This window comes from Ammospiza nelsoni, chromosome 22 (assembly GCF_027579445.1).
Source record: "Ammospiza nelsoni isolate bAmmNel1 chromosome 22, bAmmNel1.pri, whole genome shotgun sequence".
NCBI lineage: Eukaryota > Metazoa > Chordata > Aves > Passeriformes > Passerellidae > Ammospiza > Ammospiza nelsoni.
The window spans coordinates 3,452,449-3,471,510 of NC_080654.1; the positions used below are offsets into that span (position 1 = coordinate 3,452,449).

Genomic DNA, 19,062 nt, shown 5'->3' on the forward strand with positions numbered 1-19,062 from the left:
CAGAGCGGGTGGTCGCGCCCGGCTCAGCATCGGGTTACTAGGGCGATGGTGCCGCACCGCGCGGGGCGGGTCCTCACGCTTGGCCCGGCCTGTTCTGCAGCCAATAGGAACGGCGCAGCGCCCTCGTCATTTGCATGTGGCGCGAGAGGCGGGCGGCGCGGCCAATGGGCGGTGGGAGGGGCGGGGCCAGGCGCGGCGGGGCGGGGCCGCCCCCCACGAGGGCGGGCGGCGGAGCGGCGGGAGCGGCGGACGCGGGGCAGGTGCGGGGGCGCGGGGGGAGCGGGGCCGGCGGGAGCACCGGGACCACCGGGCGATGGCGGGGGCGGTGGGACCGGGCAGGGCCGCGGGCAGCGCTACGGGCGAGGCCACCCCGCCGCATGCCCCTCCCGACTGGCGCGGAGAGAGGGGCCCTCGCCCCGCCGTCTGCTCTCGGTCCGGTGGGACCCCGGGCTCTGCGGGGATGCGGAGGGGTTGGCTGTGCCTTCCTTCCCGCAGCGAGGCGAAGGGAACGCTGCTCGTGATGCTCCGGTAGCCTGCGGCCTGTCACCGTACGGCGGCAGGGCAGGAGCCCCGGTGACACGGTGTGAGCCGCCGGCAAAGCCCCGGTGACACGGGGGTGGGAACATTAGATTTCCCCCCGAGCCGATTTGCGCACAGTGAGTCAAACGCCGCGGTTCCTGCGGCTCCCTTCAGTTTGCTGCCGTCTCTTAGTCCGTTGCTTGTCTCGGTGACCGGCGGGATGCGGATGGAAGGAGCCCCGAGCCCTGTGGCCGGTCCCCGGTCCTTTGCAGCCCAGGTGCTGCTGCCTCACCATTCCTTCTGCCAGGCCTGAAGCTCCTGAGCTTCTGTCTCTCCATCCTGTATTTTTTTGGGGCTGTTTTCCTCATGATGGGATCCCCATGGGCCCCGTGCCTGTTCAGCCTGCGGCCAGCCCGGGACTGAGTGCTCACGCAGGCACCCCAGGCTCTCATCCAGGTGAGACATGGTCTGTGCTGCTGGCAGGTATGGGCAGGGCACCCAGCCTGCTTCCCAAAACCACAGGTTTCTTCCCCAAGCATTGCTGGGAGCCACGGCGCAGCAGTGGGTGAGTGCCAGAGCAGGCTGGGCGAGATGTACCCAGTCTCTGTCACATCCCCTATCCAGGCCTGTTGCATATATGCAGTGATTTTCCAGCTGGTGAGCAGAAAATTCCTCTACATGGAGCTGCCAACGGCAGATTCAAGCGAGCTGCTGGTTTTATTCATTATTACTATTATTGTTTTGATGAGGAGGGTGGCAGGGCCAGCTGTCACCTCCTGCTCGTGGCCTGCGGGTCTGTGGGTCAGATGCATGACGGAGCAGGAGCTGATCAGCTTGGCACATGGCTCCCACCATCTGTGGGGGTAGCAGAGCCACTGATGGGCTGGTGCTGGGAGCATCCCCAAATGGGACGGGGTTTATGACCTTTCCTGGCTGTTCCTGGAAGTGCTTGTGGCATGGAAGGTGGGCACCCTGGCAGTGCTGAGTGGTGCTGTCAGTGTCAGCATGGTTTGGAGCAGGCACTGTGTTATTGGCCCCATCGCTGCCAGGACCGTGTTGAAATGGCAGAGGAAGTGCCAAGATGCTGCCACGAAGCTGAACAGGACTCAGCTGAGGGAGAGGAACCAGGTTTTCCTAATTTATAGCTGCCAGAGCGCCACTGCGTGAGCAGCCTGCCCCAACCCCTGGCCCCTTTTTGCTGGCTTGGCCTCTAGTTTTTCCTGTGAGATCCAGCTGCACTGGTGTTGTTATCACTGCGGGATCACTGAGTCGCACTGCCACAGGGACCAGCCTGCTCCACTTACTGAGGTGGCACGCTCCAGGCTGGTTTTCTTTTACCCGAGATAGCCAAAAAAGCCAAAGGCACTGAGAAGGCGTGATGAGCACAAGGGGGATGAGTGTCCAGTGGCAGAACGCGGCAGCCGGGTGACCCTGGCGCTGGAGGCAGCCCTGCAGCATCACTGCCGCCGCTGTATTTGATTATTTTAAGAGAAACACACGCGGCGCGATGTGAGGCGGTGATGATGCAGCTCCTGCCCAGGCTCCCCGTGGCCCCGGACGAGCCTTCCCCCGCCTGAGCTGCGCAGGGGCGGCTGGTGGCAGCCGCTCGCTCGCCCACGCGCTGCCGGTGCCGGGCTGCGGCGCCGACACGGTTAAAGGCACCGGCGGGATCGGGAGCCGGCTGCCGCCACCGGCGGAGCCAAACTTGCCGAGTCAGGATGTGAGAGCGGCTCTGCAGCATCCTTGGGTGCTGCCGCATCCCGGGGCGCGCTGGGCTCGGCTTCCCCCCCTCCGCCAGACGCCTTTTCCCGGGGACGGAGCGGGAATGGGGTAGGAACCGCCATCCGCTGCGTTTGCCGCCGGCTCTAGCAGCTGCTCGGCACCGGCGCCGCTTCCCGAGAGCCGCGGAGCCCGCAGCCGGGTTTGTCTCGGTGACTTGTGCCTCCCGACCGCGCATCGCCCTCCGTCCGAGCACCGGAGACAGGTAGGAGCGGTGCTGGGTACCGGCGGGGCCGTGGCTCAGCCGTGCCACGGCACCGTGGGGAGCTGGCAGTGTCACACACCGGGGAGCTGGCAGTGTCACACGCGGGGAACCGGCAGTGTCACACACCGGGGACCCGCGTGGACCCCGTTACTTTGGGTGTACGTGACGACAAAACCGGAATAACCCCGGTGCTTTTGGGCTGTGTCATTGACTCGGGCAGTGCTTGAGCAGCGCCGGTGCCGGAGATTCGGCGGTCACGGGCGACCTCACGTGTCGCGGCTGAGTCCCCAGCGCCCGCCTGCCGCGTTGTCGCGATGATGATGGTGATGATGATGGGCTGGGGAAGGCGCGGGAGCCCACCCGGGCGGTCGGAGGGCCCTGGTGGGCTGGGAGATGCTGCGCCGCAAAAGAGGCTCCCGGGCCAAAGGAAGGGGCAGGGCTGCTGCTCTGCGGATCCCTGCGGCGCCGGTGCAGCCGCGGGAGGGGGGGCACGGGACCAGCACGGGGCATGAGCACGGAGGTGACGGCAGGAGGTGGCAGGAGGCGCCGAGGCGACAGGGCAGGGCAGCGTGAGTCATTGAGCTAAAGTCACCTTCCCCCTGGCGTGGAGGGGACATTTCACTGTGCTGCAAACACAGAGAAATATGGGGACAGGCACCTGGCGTGGGGAGATGCGGCATTACCTGCATCCCTCACCTGACTTGGGCAGGATGCTGGGGTGCCCATGGCAAGGGTCCCCCAGCTCTCCCTGCCCCAGGGCCTCACTCTTGGAGGACTGAGCTCACCAGAAGCAGTAGTTCCGTCCCTACATTTGCATTAATTCCATGTCCAGTTTCACCCGCTCCTACTCTGATGGCAGCATGTCTGGCAGGCTGCAGTGTGTGGTCTCCCCCCATGCTGGCCCAGCTCCCGGGGGCTTCCCAGCCATAAACCATCCGTGTCGCAGCATGCACGCTCCTGTACCCCTTTGTGCTGCCAGGGATGGGAATGGACCTTGGTGGCAGCACAAATTGTGAGGGTGTCCTTCACCTGACTCCTGGGTGCATCCTGCAGAAGAAAACACTTTTCTCCCCTCTCGGGCCACTGCTGAAACTCCTGCAGTTGCAGACTGACATCTGAGTTGTGCCATGAGGAAGCTGGAGGTGCAGGAGCAGTCTCTCAGGGAAGCACTGAGCTGCTGACACAGGGGGGATTGGACTTTTGGTGATGCCTTTGGCTCAGAGAGCTCAGAGGGATGAATTGGTCCAAAACGCTGGGACGCTTTGGCTCCTCAGGGTGTAGAGCCCTGACCCGTGTGCCTGTGGTCCAGCTGTGCTTGCCAGCAAAGCCCCTCTAGCACTGCCAGAGACTGCACTTGGTCCCCACAGCATTGCTGAGAGGCAGCAGGGAAGGGCTACCAGGTTCTGCTGAAAATTACAGAGATCTGCACTCCTGAGGGAACCAGAGCCCCTTGGGATACAGGATCAGCCAGTCCTGAGCCACGCAGGAGTCCAGGATTGTGGCAGTGCAAGCAAGGAGCTGCCTAGCTGTGCTGGGACAGGGGGTCCAGCTGTCCCCCTTGCAGGACAGCTTCCCTAAGCTTTGTTTTGCCACCCCAACAAAGTGACGTGTAGCTGGCATGAGCAGGCAGGACAGTGCCCAGCCAGTGGCTGCTGCTGAGCCGGCGGTGCTGCAGGCACCAGGAGAGGCTGTGGGAGCTGTGGGACCAACACTCACAGCACCCTGAGAAGCTGGGGGGTCACAAGGGCTGGGGAGGCTCAGCCAGGTCCTGGTTGCAGGGCTTAGCCAGGTCCTGGTTATAGGGCTCGGCAGGATCCTGCTCCGGGCTCAGGTCAGTGCAGCAGGTTCGGGAGAGAGCAGCTCCCTCCTGACTTCTGGAAAATAAACCCGGCTTTACTGAGGCTCCCTGGGCTCCAGCGCGGCTGTGGCCGAAGGAGACAGGAGGAGACGCTGCGCTCCTGCAGCGCTCGGGAGGAGGGCGATGGGGATCCGTGCCGGGGGCTGCAGCCCGGCCGGGAGCTGCGCTGGGCGGGTGGGCGGCTCCGCGGGGATGGGCTCGGCTGCCGCAGCTGCTGCCATTGGGCTGCGTGGGCTGCAGGGGCTGCGCCGGGATGCAGGCACGCCGGCCGGGATGCCGGAGGGATGCAGGATGCGGGAGGGATGCGGGATGCTGGCACACTGTGCTGGGATGCAGGAGGGATGCAGGATGTGGATGCAGGACGCGAGCATGCCCTGCTGGGATGCAGGCAGGATGCAATATGCAGGCACACAGTGCCAGGATGCAGGCATGCTGTGCCAGAATGCGGGAGGGATGCAGGATGCAGGCGTGCTGTGCCAGGATGCAGGCGGGATGCGTGCCAGGTCATGAGCACACTGTGTAAGGCCATGCTCCTGCTGAGCCCATGGCAGCCAGGAGGGAGCCCAGAGAGCTCTCAGTGCCCATCTGGGAATCAGAGCAGCTTGTGATCTGCAGTGTAAAGATGGCATCTCACCGGCCTAAAGAAAGAAGGGATAAATTTAAATCCCAGCCCCAGTTCTGTAGGGAAGTGTCATTGTTGTCTGTGATACTTGGAACTGCTGACAGTGTTGCAGGAGCTGGAGCACAGCTCCCAGGGAGTCATGCTGGATGCCCCTGCTATGGGGACAGGGACAAGGAGGGTCAGGGGTGCCTGGGGGTGAGCCCTCCTTTCCCTTGGAGCTCCCTCACCCCTGTGCACACAGTCAGTCACGTGCGGGCTGCAGGAAAAGCCAGAGTGTTTTCCTCCCCTTAGCTTGTCCCTTTCAGAGGGACCCTCAAGGACACCTTCAGGGTGTTCAGAATGTTTCATTTTTCAGGCCCATGTTTCCTCACCATTTCCGGAGATCTCGGGACCCCCAGAAGTTTGGAGAGAGCAGCCAAGCTGGGAAGCCAGAGGAACAGGGTTTTGGGATGGTTTTGGGATCAGTGGGTCAGGGTGTGAGCCCCAGGGTCCGAGGCCGGCAGAGCTGCTGTGCCCACACCGCTGCCAGTGCCACATCTCCGCTCAGATCTGCAACAGGAAGTGCCGTGGTGCGCGTGCCCCAAAAAACTCATTTCTTCCTCCTTTCCTCTTCCCCTGTGGCAGGGGTGAGGCGGCGGCGAGTGGCTCCGGGGAGCCCAGGCTGGCTCCATGTATCCCGAATCCACCACTGACTCCCCAGCGCGACTCTCGCTGCGGCAGACGGGCTCCCCAGGCATGATTTACAGGTAAGGCTGCAGGGCACTGCTGGGGGCACTCTGTGGGGCTTCAAACACAAGCCTGTGGCAATCCAGAACCACCACACTCCCTGAAATTGCTCTGATACTCCTAAACTGTCCTGGCATGCTTTATGCAAAAGCTTCCAGCACAAAATCCTCAGCAGCAGCAGCATTTTGGGGTGCTGGTGCCTGCTATGGGTATAGAGGGCACTTTCAGGGTCATGCCAGTGCCTGCTGCATTGTCCACTGTGCTGTGACATGGGTGGGTGCTGCTGGCCCTTCCCACAGCCACTGACTCTGCCGCTCACTCCTGCTGCTCCTTTCTAACGGGGTTTGTGGCATCTTTCTTCTCTCTCCCCTTTGCTGTCGGAAGCGCGAGATACGGGAGCCCCAAGCGCCAGCTCCAGTTCTACAGGTAACCAGGCCCTTCCCCCTCCCCAAAATCCCCCCAGCAAGTGGCTGTGGCTCCTGCCCATGCCCAGATAATGCTGGCTCAGCACTGCCCTGCCCAGTGTGCCAGGGTTCCTGTGTTTGGGATGGGCATCACATGTGTGGCATCGCTTGTGGGTTCAGGAGTGCGGTGTGGGGACCCTGGGGTGTGGCTGGGTGGGGGGACTGTTCTCACAGGCAGAGTGTGGCCACATGGCTGTGGGGGACAGCCACTGTGGGGTGTGGGGCTCAGCTCAGCTTGGGGGGAGCGTCCCATGCCAGTGCTGTGCCTGGAGAAGCCCTTAGCTTTTCCCAAGAGCAGCTCTGGGAATCCTGCCAGCTGGTCCATGGCTCCTGCTATTAGGAGCAGTCTCATTAAGTGGTTCAGGAGGCAACATTCGCCCCCATCACCCTTTTACTGTCTGAAGTGAGGGCGGCACTTCCCCACATGCTCTGCCAGCTGCTGCTCCAGCGCTCCCAGGGCCACAGCAGCCCAGTGGTGTGGGACTGGGTCTGGCCTGGCTGCCGTGGGGTGGGGGACTGGGGGCTTCCCCTTGACAAAACTGTAGCCCCCCTACTCCATCCCACACATGATGGGAGGAGGTGAGGCTGGCTGGCAGTGGGATGGCTCAGTGGCACTGACAGTGTCTGTCCAAGTGCTGCCACCAGCACTGCTGAGCCCCAGCAATGGGCAAGTTTTGGCTGCCAAACTGGTCTGAACCACTGGACACATCTGGTGCAAAAGGCTCCCAAGGCCAACAGGCAGGAGCCACCTGTGTTCATCACCTGGTTCCGTTTCAGGGCTCCCTCCTGGTGGAGCCTGCTTTCAGTCCTGCCACAGCCCAGTCTGACTCCGCGGGGACCACAGGAGGGCTGTGTCTGCCTCAGGGCACCGTCTTCACTCCCTGATGTCCCCAGTGTCCAGCCGTCCCCACCGCCCTGTGTGCCGGTGACAGGGGACCTGTCACCGCAGGGCGAGGGGCGGGCGGTGCCAGCGTTGATAAAGCAGCGGCACATCCCCGGGCTTTTAGTGAGGCGCCATGAATAATTTAACTCCCCTTCGCAAGGAAGAAAATCCCCTAATAGGGCTAATGGAGCGCGGCGAGAAGCCGGACGCTGGGGGCCCGGCGCAGCCGCCAAGTGCTTTGGACGCCAAGCTCCGACACTCCCCTAATGCAAAACAACGCGGCCACCGCCGCTCTTATATCTGCCCTGGGGCAGCCCGGCCGCCCAGAGCTGCGCTGCTGCTGCTGCTGCTGCTGAGCAGCTTCCCCGGCGCGGTGAGTCGGGGCTGGGCACGGTGGGCAATGGGCAGGGATGGGCATCGCCCCGGGGCAGACTCTGCGGGCAGCAGGGGAGATTTTCCGTGCGGGGTGACTCGGGATTTGATGGCTTAGAGTGGTTTTCTTTTGGAGTTTGGGGTCTTCCTGGCTTTAGGCTGCCAGTTTCCCAGCTTGGCAAGCTAGGCTGGGCAGATATCTCTCCAGGCAGCTGCCCTGCCTGTCATCCACTTGTTGTGCCCCTGATGCTGCTAACAGTGCTGCTATCCCGCAGAGCCTGTGCTCTGTTCCCCATCCCTGCTCCTTCCTCGCAAAGCAGCCTCTCCTGCTTGGGCATGGCACAGCTTATCCTACTGCTACTCATCCCAGGAGCACTGGGATTTCTGCTGTCAAATGGCCACGAATGCACCCATCACCTCCACGCTCACTCTGGTTCTGCTCTGCTGAAAATCAGGGAAGTATCGAGAGAGGGCAGCTGGTGGGTTCCCACCCCATTCCTCAGAGCAACCCACAACAAACCCCCAGCTCTGCTTGCTGCAGCTGTTTGGCTGCTGTAGAGCAGCGGTTCAGCCAGCTCAGGTTTCTCCTTGCTGCTCTCAGGTGAGGGGATCCTACCAGGGCAAGGAGATCCCACTGGGAACGAGGAGATTCCACCAGGTGCCCATACCCAGCAGGAGCCACTGGCATTGCCCTAATTAAAGCTACCAGCACGGAGAAAGGCTGGTGCTGGAGGTGCTGGGTGCTGTCTCCAGCTTTGAGGTGTGGCAGGAAGAGGCTGATGACCAGGATTCAGTTTGGCTTTGCCACAACAGAGGGAAAGGTTTCCTTTCCATGTCTCCTGGCTTTCTCAAGGCCTTGCTACAGAGCAGGAGGAGCACAGAGTGGTCTCTGGCAGCACTGGAGGACCCTCAGGGTTTTGGTGATGCCTGGCCAGCTGCTACTCCATATCCTCTGGGCTTCCTTCTCCTTTCCTCTGGAGGTCACACCTCAATGGCAGAGAGCCCTTCACTTCTGGCTCCTGCAGCTGTCAATTTGAGCTTCACAGGGAAAGAAAAAACCACCAGTGGGAGCCTGGCTGGAGCCTGATGCCGGTGTAGATGTGTCACAGTGCATCCCCAGCGGCCACTCTGGCACCAACACCACGATTTTGGCCCCAGTCCCTGCTCCCTGCAGACGCTGAAAATGAGAGAAGTTGCGGAGAGAGGCACACAAATCGAGCGGGTGCCGCCACCAGTGAGGTCCCAGGCACAGAGACAGCCAGGGCTGGGGTGTGTGAGAGCCCACCCTGCAGCAGGCTATTTTCAGCAGCCGCACCGGCTGGGAGGTCGCTGCCGCGGCGGTGGGGAAGGTGTTGGCTGGTGGTGGCGCACATTGCGGCAGCGTGACGCAGGCACAGCGAGCACCCGGTGCCCACAGACCCTCTGCCGTGTCCAGCCTTTCAGGGAGCCCCACAGAGACCCCATTCCCATCCCAATTTCCTTGCCCACTGGCACACAGTGCCAGATTTTCACCAGCAGTACTTGTGCCGCTGCTCGCCGTGCCTCAGCCAGCTCCAGGGACACGCAGGGATGCAAACCAGTGCGGCCCAGCACAAGCTGGGAGCCAGCCCAGCTGGGCACAGGCCACACTGCTGCATTGTGGCATGGGGCAGCTGTGGCAGGCACCACTGCAGCCTCGGGCTGTGCCGCATCCCTGTCCTGCTGCTTCTCCTGTTGTGCTTCAGCTCTCACGCCAAGGCTTTGCTCCGCAGAAGACTGGCTTTGCTAGGGTCCCCACGTGTGGGTGCCAGCACTGTGCCATGGCAATGCGGGCAGGGCCGTGCCCTGAGCGGCGAGGGAGCCCATGTTGTGCTTTCCCAGCTCTCTCCGTAGCAGCACGGAGTGTTTGGCGGCGTGGCTGGCCGGCAGAGCCGCCGCTCGGGTGGCAGGATGCTCTCCATGACCTACAGTGAGAGCCTGCGCAGCGTGGCCAGCCGGCCCAGCCCCGAGTGGGGGCTGCCCCCAGCCCCCCGGGCGGCCGACGGGCTGGAGCTGCGGCGGCTGCGGGATGTGCGGGCGGCGGCGCGGGCGAAGACTCTGGAGGAGTTCCTGCGGATGCACGGGCTCTCCCTGGCCGACAGCACCGCCCGCGCCACCGGCATGAAGTACAGGTAAGGCAGCGCCGCGAGGGCGGCCAGGCCCGAGGTGAGGGGATGATGGCACAGGGGACGCTGCTCGGTGCTGGTTTGACGCCTCGGCAGGAGAACGGCTCTCACCTGAGCTCACCTCGGCTCCCCTGTGCCGTGCGAGGCTGGGAGGAGCCGATGCCCTTGGAGAGGCGGCGGCCGATCAGCGCCGTTAGCACTTTCCTGCTTGGTGATCTTTGAGCTTCTCGCTTGACATTCCTGTTTGCTGTTTGGGCATTTGCAGATGCAAACACACTCTGAGCTTTAAACATCAGGCACTAGAGCAAACAGCCACCGAAGAGCTGTTTCTGCCTCAGAGGTGTAAATCTCCATCTGATGCAGGTGCACCTCTGCCTGACTGGAGGGGTACATCTTCACCTGACAGGGGTTCTTCTCCCCGTGAGGGGTGTAAATCTCCATCAGACGGGCATACATCTCTGCCTGATGGGTTTGCATCTCCTCCTCACAGATGGGTGTGCATCACAGAGCGGGTGCATCATTAATTTTGCATGTGGGTCCTGGTGAAAGGTGTATCAGGATTTCAGCCAATGTCCTTGTCGGGAGGACACTCCAGGCAGCTGGAGAGGTGGCCACAGCCCCTGAGAGGGATGGGGCTGCCCTGCCTAGCACACCTCTCTTTGCATTGCACACGAGGCAATGGGGTGCAGGGCCCAGCACTGCCAGGTCAGGCTTTGGGGGACACCAGGGCTGAGGACAGTGGCTGTTCTCCAGTGACAATACAGGGGTGCCCCTTGTCCCCCACTGCAGTGAAGCCCCAGGAGCTGGCAGCTCTGCTGGCTCCTCACTGTGCCGTGCCGTGCTGCACCGCGGGTCAGATTCCCCTCTGCTCGCAATGACCGCGGTAACATTTACACAGTGGCAAGAGCCCATCTAATATTCATGGGGACATTATTTATTGATGGAAGCAGCTGGCACAGGCACCCCAAAGGTGCTCCTTCTTTGGGCATATCCCTGCTGCCACCAAAATTTGTGGGGTTTCTCCTCCTCTGGGGGCTGACACATGCTGCCAGGTCCCCCCCGCGCTGGAGCCGCCGCTGGCACTGGTGCCAGCAGGATTACCGGCTAAGGAGCTTTGTGAGAGAGGGAAGCGGAGGAGATTACAAGATTTTTCATTAGGTTTGGGGCAAATGTGCATAATTTCCTGCAAGCCTCGTGGCTGCATTTTGCTCCATCCTGAGGGGCACGGCAGGTGCTGGCAGCCAGCACGTGGCCGGTGCTGTAGTGGGCTGACTTGTGTCCTTGCTTCGGCAGGAGGTGCTAGGCTGGAATTCGCCTCACTCGACTTCGCTTTCACTGGGGAAAATAGGGGAATGTGCTGCTGATGCTGTGGCCCCGAGGGCGACAACTTGGGCAAGCAGCTTGGCTCTGCCGCGGGAGAGCCATCAGCATCGTCGCCACCGCGGGGATGGCGATGCGCACGCCTTGCTGCCAGAGGGTTTAGTTTTGGACCCGTACAGGGGAATCTGTGCCCCAAAGCGGAGCTGTGCCAGCGGGGGGATGCCCAGCGGGGCGCAGGGGAATCCTGCTCTGCCGCGGGAGAGCCATCGGCATCGTTACCACCGTGGGTTTGGCGATGCGCACGCCTTGCTGCCAGAGGGTTTAATTTCCCACCCGTGCAGGAGAATCTATGCCCCAAAGCGGAGCTGTGCCAGCGGGGCGATGATGCCCAGCGGGGCGCAGGGGAATCCTGCCCCGCCACGGCCAGCGGGGGGATGCCCAGGGTTTAGTTGCGGACCCGTGCAGGAGAATCTATGCCCCAAAGCGGAGCTATGCCAGCGGGGGGGATGATGCCCAGCGGGGCGCAGGGGAATCCTGCCCCGCCACGGCCACCCTCCGGAGGGTACCGGCAGCGTCTCTGCCTCTCCTGCCCCCACCTGCCCGAGCGTGCCGCTCGCTCGTTTCCTGAGCTCATCAAATATTGAGGGCAGGAGGGCTGACGGGAGCGCTCCTCGCCCGCCGCCCCGCAGCCCCCCGCCGTCACGTTGGCGGCGCGCGGGAGGAGCTCCCCGCCTCGCCCGGGGCGCCGGCTAAATTTAGGCAGCTGGCGCTGCTGCTGCTGCCCGCCGGAGCAGCATGCAGGTCTCCTTTGTGTGCTCCGAGCACAGCATCAAGAGCCGGAGCGCCGAGGACCGGCTGAACCGACAGAATGCCGGCAGCCCCAGCCTCGGCACCCGCGGCAAGTTCCGCGCCGTGGCCATGGTGGCCCGCAGCCTGGGGCAGCTCTCGGTGCAGAACGCGCCTTCCTCCAGCGACTCCAGCGTCAAGCAGCCGGGGATGAAATACCGGTAGGAAAAGGGCGCTCCTGGGGTTTTCCCTGTGTTCCTCATTGCGATCGGGGCGGCGAGGGGGGACTGGGGGTCAGGGGCGCTCCGCTTATCTCCGGTTCGCGTCCGGCTCTGTCGGTTTCTCGTCGCTAAAAGTGCTGACCGTGCGCCTCCGTGCGCTTCCTCGCTGTTTGCTCCTGTCCCCTCAGGGCAGCTCTGATCCAGCCGCGCGTAAAATCTTCAGGATGGGGGAGAGAAGGGACCCTAAAATTCAGAGTAGGATTAGTAGCATCCTCAGTGTCTGCCAAGCCGGGCTGGCTGCCGAGCCGGGGGGGTCTGGGAGTCACGGTAGCGTTAATCCGGGCTGCCATGGCATCCTTTCCGTGCTGCCGGGGACTCAGTGCCCGGCAAAGTGAGTGCAGAGCCACAAGCAGCTCTGGCTGCCCATGGTGGTTCTGGACATGGGGTGGTGTGTGCATGTGGGGCACCCCGAGCCAGCACCCACAGGGCTCACACACCCCATGTCCTGGCTCTGGGGCAGAGCACTGAGGACTTCTCCTGTTGAGGCTGAGTGTGCACCTGGGCGTGGGGCTGGGGCTCTCCCCAGATGAGGATGGACCCCAGGACAGGGTAGGGCCCCCCCCAGATAAGCCTGCACGCCATGGTCCAGCTGGCAGTGGCTGTGTGCCTCCGCTGCAGCCCAGATGTGCAAGCATTAGGCAACAAAGTGTGTAAGGTCAGCAGAGGGCTGGGGTGAGTCTGGCTGGCACCCACCAGTGCCATCCAAATCAGCCAAGTCCCCTTACCTGGGTACTGGGGAGGGGGCTGGTCCGGTTCTGCCCAGCTCTCCAGCACCAAACCCTTATTGTGGTAACAGCAGTACTGGGACAGTGCACGGTGGCATCCTCAGGGCTCAGTGCTCCTGCCCTCAGTCATGTCCTCATCCAGAGGAGGAGCATATCAGCAATACCCTCTCCCTGGCAATGGGTGATCAGCTCGGGAGTCCTCACTCGCGGCTGCTGGAGGGACAGTGGCACAGGGGGATGGTCCAAGGAAGTGGATGGGATAAGAAGGCCATAGCAGTGTAGGGGAATGCTTGGCCTTCCCAAGGTCTGCCAGTATCTCTGTTGGGCAGCCTGTCAACACACTTTTGGGCTGGGCAGCCAAGAGCAGCAATGGCCACCTGCCCAGGGGAACCCCAGCAATGCTCTTAGAATGCCCAGGATGAGGCAGGTGCTCTCCTCTCTGCATGGCAACCCCGATCATGAGGACTTGATCCACCGCTGGCCCACGGCCACGACCTATCCCCACTACAAACTGCTCTAAAAACACCACAGGATAGGGGAGAGCCGGTGCCTCCAGCTGCTGGGCAATAGCATGGCACCACAAGGGCTGCTGCCCTGACTCAGTGCAGCCCACGGTTGCCCGTGGCTGGGCCGCAGCCACTCCCTGCCCGGCTGCCGGTGCCCGTGTCGGCGGTGCCGGCGGTGGCGGTGCCTCCGGTTGCTATGCGACACCCGCGCGGGCGAGCTGCCGCGGCTCACCTACACTTTATTTATTTTAACGCTCATTTCTTGAGCCTTTGTCATTTTTAACAAGTAACTGGCTCTCCATCACCACAGCGAAGGCGTCTGCCAGCCTGGCCCCCTTCCCGAAAGCTGTTCTCCAGTTCCTTGTGCCGGTCAGATTTTCTGGGGTGCTCCATTTCTCCAGGATGTCGCTCCACTCCTGAGCACCCTCGCCTGGTGCAAGCCCTGTGCTTCCCTGTGAGATGCAGAGAACAGGCACAACTCGTGCCATGTATGGGATGCTTCAGTCCTGACCAGTAGCATGCTGGCTTCTCTTTCTCCACTCTCATTCCCCAGTGCCAGCGGCACTCTCAGCGCAGCTGGGCACCCCAGCCTCATTATGGGGAGCTGCTTTAACGAGGTCACTGCTCTCCCAATAGCTCTGCCGGGCACAGAATCACTGCGCAGGTTCAGGCAGTGCCACTACCAAGCTGCAGGATGCCCAGCCTGGGATGGCTCATTAATCAGTTGAGATGGGACTCTCATTGTGGAACCATCCCAGGTAGGGATGGGAACCAGGGGACACCACCACACCTCCCAGTCCTCGCTCCCGGTCTGTTTGGTGGCATGCAGGATGTATGAGACAGCATTTTGGGGTTTCTGGCACCTTTCCTAATGGTCTCTGTCTTCCAGGAACCTCGGGAAGTCTGGTCTGCGTGTGTCCTGCCTGGGTCTGGGTAAGTGCCAGGGTTTGCCACAGCCCCTCGGCATCCCCTCAGTTCGGCAGCAGCTGCCGGCACTCCCCGGCCAGGGCAGCGCCCACTTGCCCCGGTGATGTTTGCAAAGGGAAGGAAAGGGTTTTCCTCAGCCCTGCGGCTGTTTTGAGTCACGGCCCAGAAATTGTCAAATTATTTTCTCTTTTCCTGACACGATAGGAAGCGACTGGGCCGTGCTGGGAGCACCACAGTGCACGCGGCAGGGCCAGCTGTGGCCACCACGTGCCAGGGCTGTGCTGGGGGATCCAGGGTGGGTGGCCTTGATGTGGCCGCGCTCGTTGCTCACCACACTCACCATGCACACCCCTCTCTCTCTCCCCTGCAGGAACATGGGTGACTTTCGGAGGGCAGATCACAGATGAGGTAAGGCTGCATTCCGTCACCCTGTCTCTCCCCTGGTGAGTGGGGAGGGGATGGGGGCAGTGGGGCTGGCTGTGCCCTGGGTACATGCAGCACGCCGGAGCTCACCAGCGCTGTGCGCACGCGCTCGTGTGTGCGCCGGCTCTCGGCCACCCCCTTCACCAACCCCGCTCTCTCTCTCTCCTCGCAGATGGCAGAGCAGCTGATGACTTTAGCTTATGACAACGGCATTAATCTCTTCGACACGGCAGAAGTCTATGCTGCTGGCAAGTAGGTACCCTGCTTTGTCTCACCCTACACCCCGACTCTCACCAAATCACAGCGGCAATGGGAATATCCCAGGTTTGCCAGCTGCAAAGCAGCTTCCAGGATGGGGCTCTGAGCGCTTGCTCATGGGGGGAGTCCTGGTTCTGGCAGTCCCATGCTTCCCATGGTGGCCTCTATCATGCAGATGCAGCCATGCACCCTCCAAGCACAGCTGTACCCAGGGCATTGGCATATGTCCATGCATTCCCTTAAAATTAGCAAGCTCATGCACTGGGGGCAGCTCAGCTCTGGGGCAGAGTATGTCCCCACAGCCACTGCATTTGCCTCTTATTCTCCTGGGGTCTGGGGCTGTCCCTGCTGTCTGTCACCACTCCCCATGGCTGCACCTGCCAGGTGCTAATGGTTGATGTCCCCTTCCTTTGCAGGGCCGAGGTGGTGCTGGGAAATATCATCAAGAAGAAAGGGTGGAGGTAAGCCAGACACCATCCCTATTTGGCAAAACCATCACTGTAGTCCCGATGGGCTGGGAGGGGAAAGCTGGTAGAGCAGCCTTGGACAGGAGGCAGGGAGCATGGGATTTTGCGAGTGCCACCATCAGTGATTCTCTTTTTCTCCCTGCAGACGGTCCAGCTTGGTCATCACCACCAAAATCTTCTGGGGAGGAAAGTAGGTAACACCCACCCTCCAGCAGAGCAGCTGGCACAGGTCAGGCTATCACCCCAGGCTCTCACCCACATTTCCTTTTGCAGGGCCGAGACAGAGAGGGGCCTGTCCCGAAAACACATCATAGAAGGTAGGGATAGGGATGAGGGCACTCACCAGGCACTGCTGGCCCCGGTGCCAGGCTGTGCCTCACCTTCTGCCCCAGTGCTGGCAGCATGGGGCTCAGCACACCTGACAGCCCATCCCTGCTGCAGGTCTGAAGGCATCTCTGGAGCGGCTGCAGCTGGAGTACGTGGACGTGGTGTTTGCCAACCGGCCCGACCCCAACACGCCGATGGAAGGTGGGTGCGCGCCGCGGTGCCTCGCTCCTCCCCGCTGCCTCTCATCGCCCTCGCGGTTGGTTTGCGCCAGGCTTGTGTTTCAAGGGCATTTTCCCTCCCAAGCAGAATCCGCTCCTCTGCCACCACGGCTGGCCCACAGTCACACTTCTGCCACCTCCTGCCCGGCGCCAGGACCCTCTCGGGCCGCGGCGGGGCGGGGTGGCGGTGTGGTGGCAGGTCACTGCCCCCGTCCCAGCAGCGGTGACTCCACTTTCTCTAAATCTCTCTTTTATCACCAGGGGACCCATTTAGTTCCTCCAAGTCCAGGACTTTCATCGTAGAAGGTACTCCCTGCCCGCACTCTGCCCGCCAGCCGCTGCCTGTCCCAGCGGTGTTTCCCGGGGCAGAGCCCCCACTCCTCTGTGATCCCCCATCCTTGTTCCCCCCTCTCAAGCAAACCCTGCCATGAGATGCAGAGGCAGCAGCAGCACAACACAGACACCCACGTCGCCCTTCAGACTGTACTGCAGTTTAAAGGACAAAAAGCAGAGAGGCTCCCACCCCCCAGGGTCCTGCCATGGGGTGCCCTTGGCACATGCCAGGGTCTACAGCAGGGTCCCTCCCCACCGGGGCAGCTGTGAGCATGCTGGGGTGTGTGCCCTGGTGCCTTGCCCTCCCCGCTGCTCGCCTTTGGCTGCAGGAGCACGCCTTGGCTTGGCCCCAGCCTGCATGGCTCAGGGCTGGCTCCCCCCAAGATGCCTGAATGGCTCACACAGGGTTCAGGCTTCCCTCTGTGGGTCTCTGTGTGTGGGCAATGCATCAGTCCCTCCCCCTGCAGCAGTGCCAGTGCTGGTAACCCCACAGGGCATGGGGGCACTGGCAGAAGCCTGAGGCTGCTGTCCATGCAGGGAGAGCCTGGCACCGTGTGAGCATGTCAGGTCGGCTGCGGTCCCTGGCACATCCCAAGTGGCTGCTCCCTCTCTCCCCATCCTGCTCTTCTGAAAGCATTCCCTGGACAGCAGGCAGCTCCCACCGCAGCACGGGGCAGTGGGATGCTTGCCAGCCATCAGCACCGTGCGAGCCCCCTTCTGCCAGTGCAGCCCCTGCTAAACCCCACCTGCCCCTCTCTCCTTCCCTCCCGGCAGAGACAGTGCGAGCCATGACCCATGTCATCAACCAGGGGATGGCCATGTACTGGGGGACGTCGCGCTGGAGCTCCATGGAGATCATGGTAGGGGCCCAGGGAACGGCGCGGCCGCAGCGGAGCAGCCCCAGCGATGCTGCTGACGTTGATTCAATTAGACAGCAGCTGTTGGGAGCCAAGCGTGTGCAGATGCACTTAAGCCTTAATTATTTTTCGGGGTGGCCGCTCAGGACACGGCTGGGGGGCTGGGCAGGGGGCTCGGGGGGGTCGGCCAGGGCGCTGACGGTCCTGGCTCTTCTGCAGGAGGCGTACTCGGTGGCCCGGCAGTTCAACCTGATCCCGCCCATCTGCGAGCAGGCCGAGTACCACATGTTCCAGCGGGAAAAGGTGGAGGTGCAGCTGCCTGAGCTCTTCCACAAGATAGGTATGACAGTGGGGATTCCTCCCCAGCCCCCCCAAAGCACAGTGCTGCTGAGGCCAGGAGCTGCAACCCCTGCAGGAGGTGGGAGCAGCGGTGTCATCCCCCTGTTCTGCTCTGTCCCCAGGTGTTGGAGCCATGACCTGGTCCCCACTGGCCTGTGGCATTGTCTCGGGGAAGTATGATGGGGGCATCCCCCCCTACTCCCGTGCCTCGCTGAAGGTGAGCTGCACCAGGGCTAGGAGGGCACACGGGGATGGGAGAGATGGGGGAGCAGGGCCAGGGACTTTGCAAAGGCCCAACAAGAACTCCAGGAGCCACAACCCAGGGAGTTTGGGGGATGCCCTGCCTGTGCAAGGTGCTGGTGCACCCGGATCCCACCACAACACCCCTTCCCACTCCCCAGGGATACCAGTGGCTGAAGGATAAGATCCTGAGTGAAGAGGGCCGGCGGCAGCAGGCAAAGCTGAAGGAGCTGCAGGCCATTGCTGAGCGTCTGGGCTGCACCCTGCCCCAGCTTGCCATCGGTAAGAGGAGAGGGGACAGTGGGGGACAGCTGGGGGTGACACTGGGGATATCTGGGCTGTGCTCAAGCTCTGCTCTCCCTCCTGTCCCAGCCTGGTGCCTGCGCAACGAGGGTGTCAGCTCTGTCTTACTGGGGGCCTCCAACGCCGACCAGCTGATGGAGAATATCGGAGCAATACAGGTCAGTGCTCCCAGCAGGAGCAACGTTTGCCCACAGCACTCATTGCAGTGCTGCACTGTGCGGGAAAAGGGGGTTGTAAACCCGGTTTCACAACAGGTTTTGCTTGTCATGAAGGCGAGAAGCAAAGATGAGGCTTTGCTGGGCTGAGGGGGCAGGGTTGGGCCTGACTCAGGCTCTCCCTAACTGGGTCACCCTGTCGGCAAGCTGGCACGAACGTGGCGGGGTGGAGGCGGTGAGCATCCTCTCACCCACCAGGGTCACCATCCCAACTCCCAGCGTCGCCCTCATCCCCCGCAGGTCCTTCCAAAGCTGTCGTCTTCCATCGTCCACGAGATCGATAGCATCCTGGGCAACAAACCATACAGCAAGAAGGACTACAGATCCTAAGCGCGCCCGAGCGCGCCGCGCAGCCCTCGCCGCCCGTTCGCTTGCTTTACGCTTTGTTGGAGCAAAGTGGAGAAGAGTGTGGTTTGCACCGCGAGCGCCGAGCGCCAGCGCTCCTCCCGCGCTGCCCCGGACGTGGCTCTGCGGCGCAGGGACAGGAGGCGAGCCCCGAGCTGCCCTGCCCGCAGCCGGACCCGTTGCATGCGTGGCTCTGCCTCCACGGCGGCGGCGGGCGCGGGGTGCACGCGGGTGCTGTACGCCCACGAGGCCAACAACACGAAGCTGTTCCCCAGCCTGCGCCCGGGCCTCGCCTCTGCCCTCTCCCACCGAGGGGCTGCGGGTCCTGGAGAGACCCAGCTGCCAGGGAAAGGGCGGGTGGGATGGTGATGGGAGGGAGTTTGCTGCGGGAAGAGCTGGGGTGCTAAGGCTGAGCACGGGGCAGGGCTTGGGGGAGTGTGTGTGGGCAAGCGTGCAAGTGTCGGTGTGCATGGACACACGCGGAGATGCAGGGACATACAGACACGTGGGGATGTGTGGATTTGCAGACAGCAGCTGTGGAGGTGCACACAGCCCACCGGCACCTTCAGTTGTATCTGCACAAAGCTACTGAAAGGCTCCACACGTACACCCACGTACGC

General features: G+C 62.4%; 1 protein-coding gene across 3 annotated transcripts; it reads left to right on the forward strand.

The window, feature by feature from the left end:
• The first annotated feature begins 213 nt into the window (after nt 1–213).
• Nucleotides 214–18,716, forward strand: KCNAB2 (potassium voltage-gated channel subfamily A regulatory beta subunit 2). 3 transcript variants are annotated; one of them, XM_059487328.1, is made up of 16 exons: nt 214–260; nt 5,608–5,729; nt 6,094–6,135; nt 14,080–14,123; nt 14,488–14,525; nt 14,713–14,792; nt 15,215–15,259; nt 15,411–15,455; nt 15,539–15,582; nt 15,707–15,793; nt 16,918–17,003; nt 17,220–17,340; nt 17,462–17,556; nt 17,741–17,861; nt 17,952–18,040; nt 18,338–18,716. In XM_059487328.1, exons 2-16 carry the CDS (start codon nt 5,653–5,655, stop codon nt 18,425–18,427), a joined length of 1,104 nt encoding a protein of 367 aa, XP_059343311.1. In that variant the 5' UTR covers nt 214–260; nt 5,608–5,652; the 3' UTR covers nt 18,428–18,716. The 3 variants fall into 3 exon arrangements, with proteins under 3 accessions (XP_059343311.1, XP_059343310.1, XP_059343309.1); XM_059487327.1 differs by lacking the exon at nt 214–260 and adding an exon at nt 2,217–2,503; XM_059487326.1 differs by lacking the exons at nt 214–260; nt 5,608–5,729; nt 6,094–6,135 and adding an exon at nt 11,688–11,899.
• Nucleotides 18,717–19,062: the final 346 nt, after the last annotated feature.

Excerpts from the sequence above, each read along its gene's own strand:
- KCNAB2 (XM_059487326.1), top strand. The coding sequence starts at position 11,688 with ATGCAGGTCTCCTTTGTGTGCTCCGAGCACAGCATCAAGAGCCGGAGC. Across the intron at positions 17,557-17,740 it reads ACTCCCGTGCCTCGCTGAAG|GGATACCAGTGGCTGAAGGA; the intron begins GTGAGCTGCACC and ends CCCACTCCCCAG. Across the intron at positions 17,862-17,951 it reads CCTGCCCCAGCTTGCCATCG|CCTGGTGCCTGCGCAACGAG; the intron begins GTAAGAGGAGAG and ends CTCCTGTCCCAG.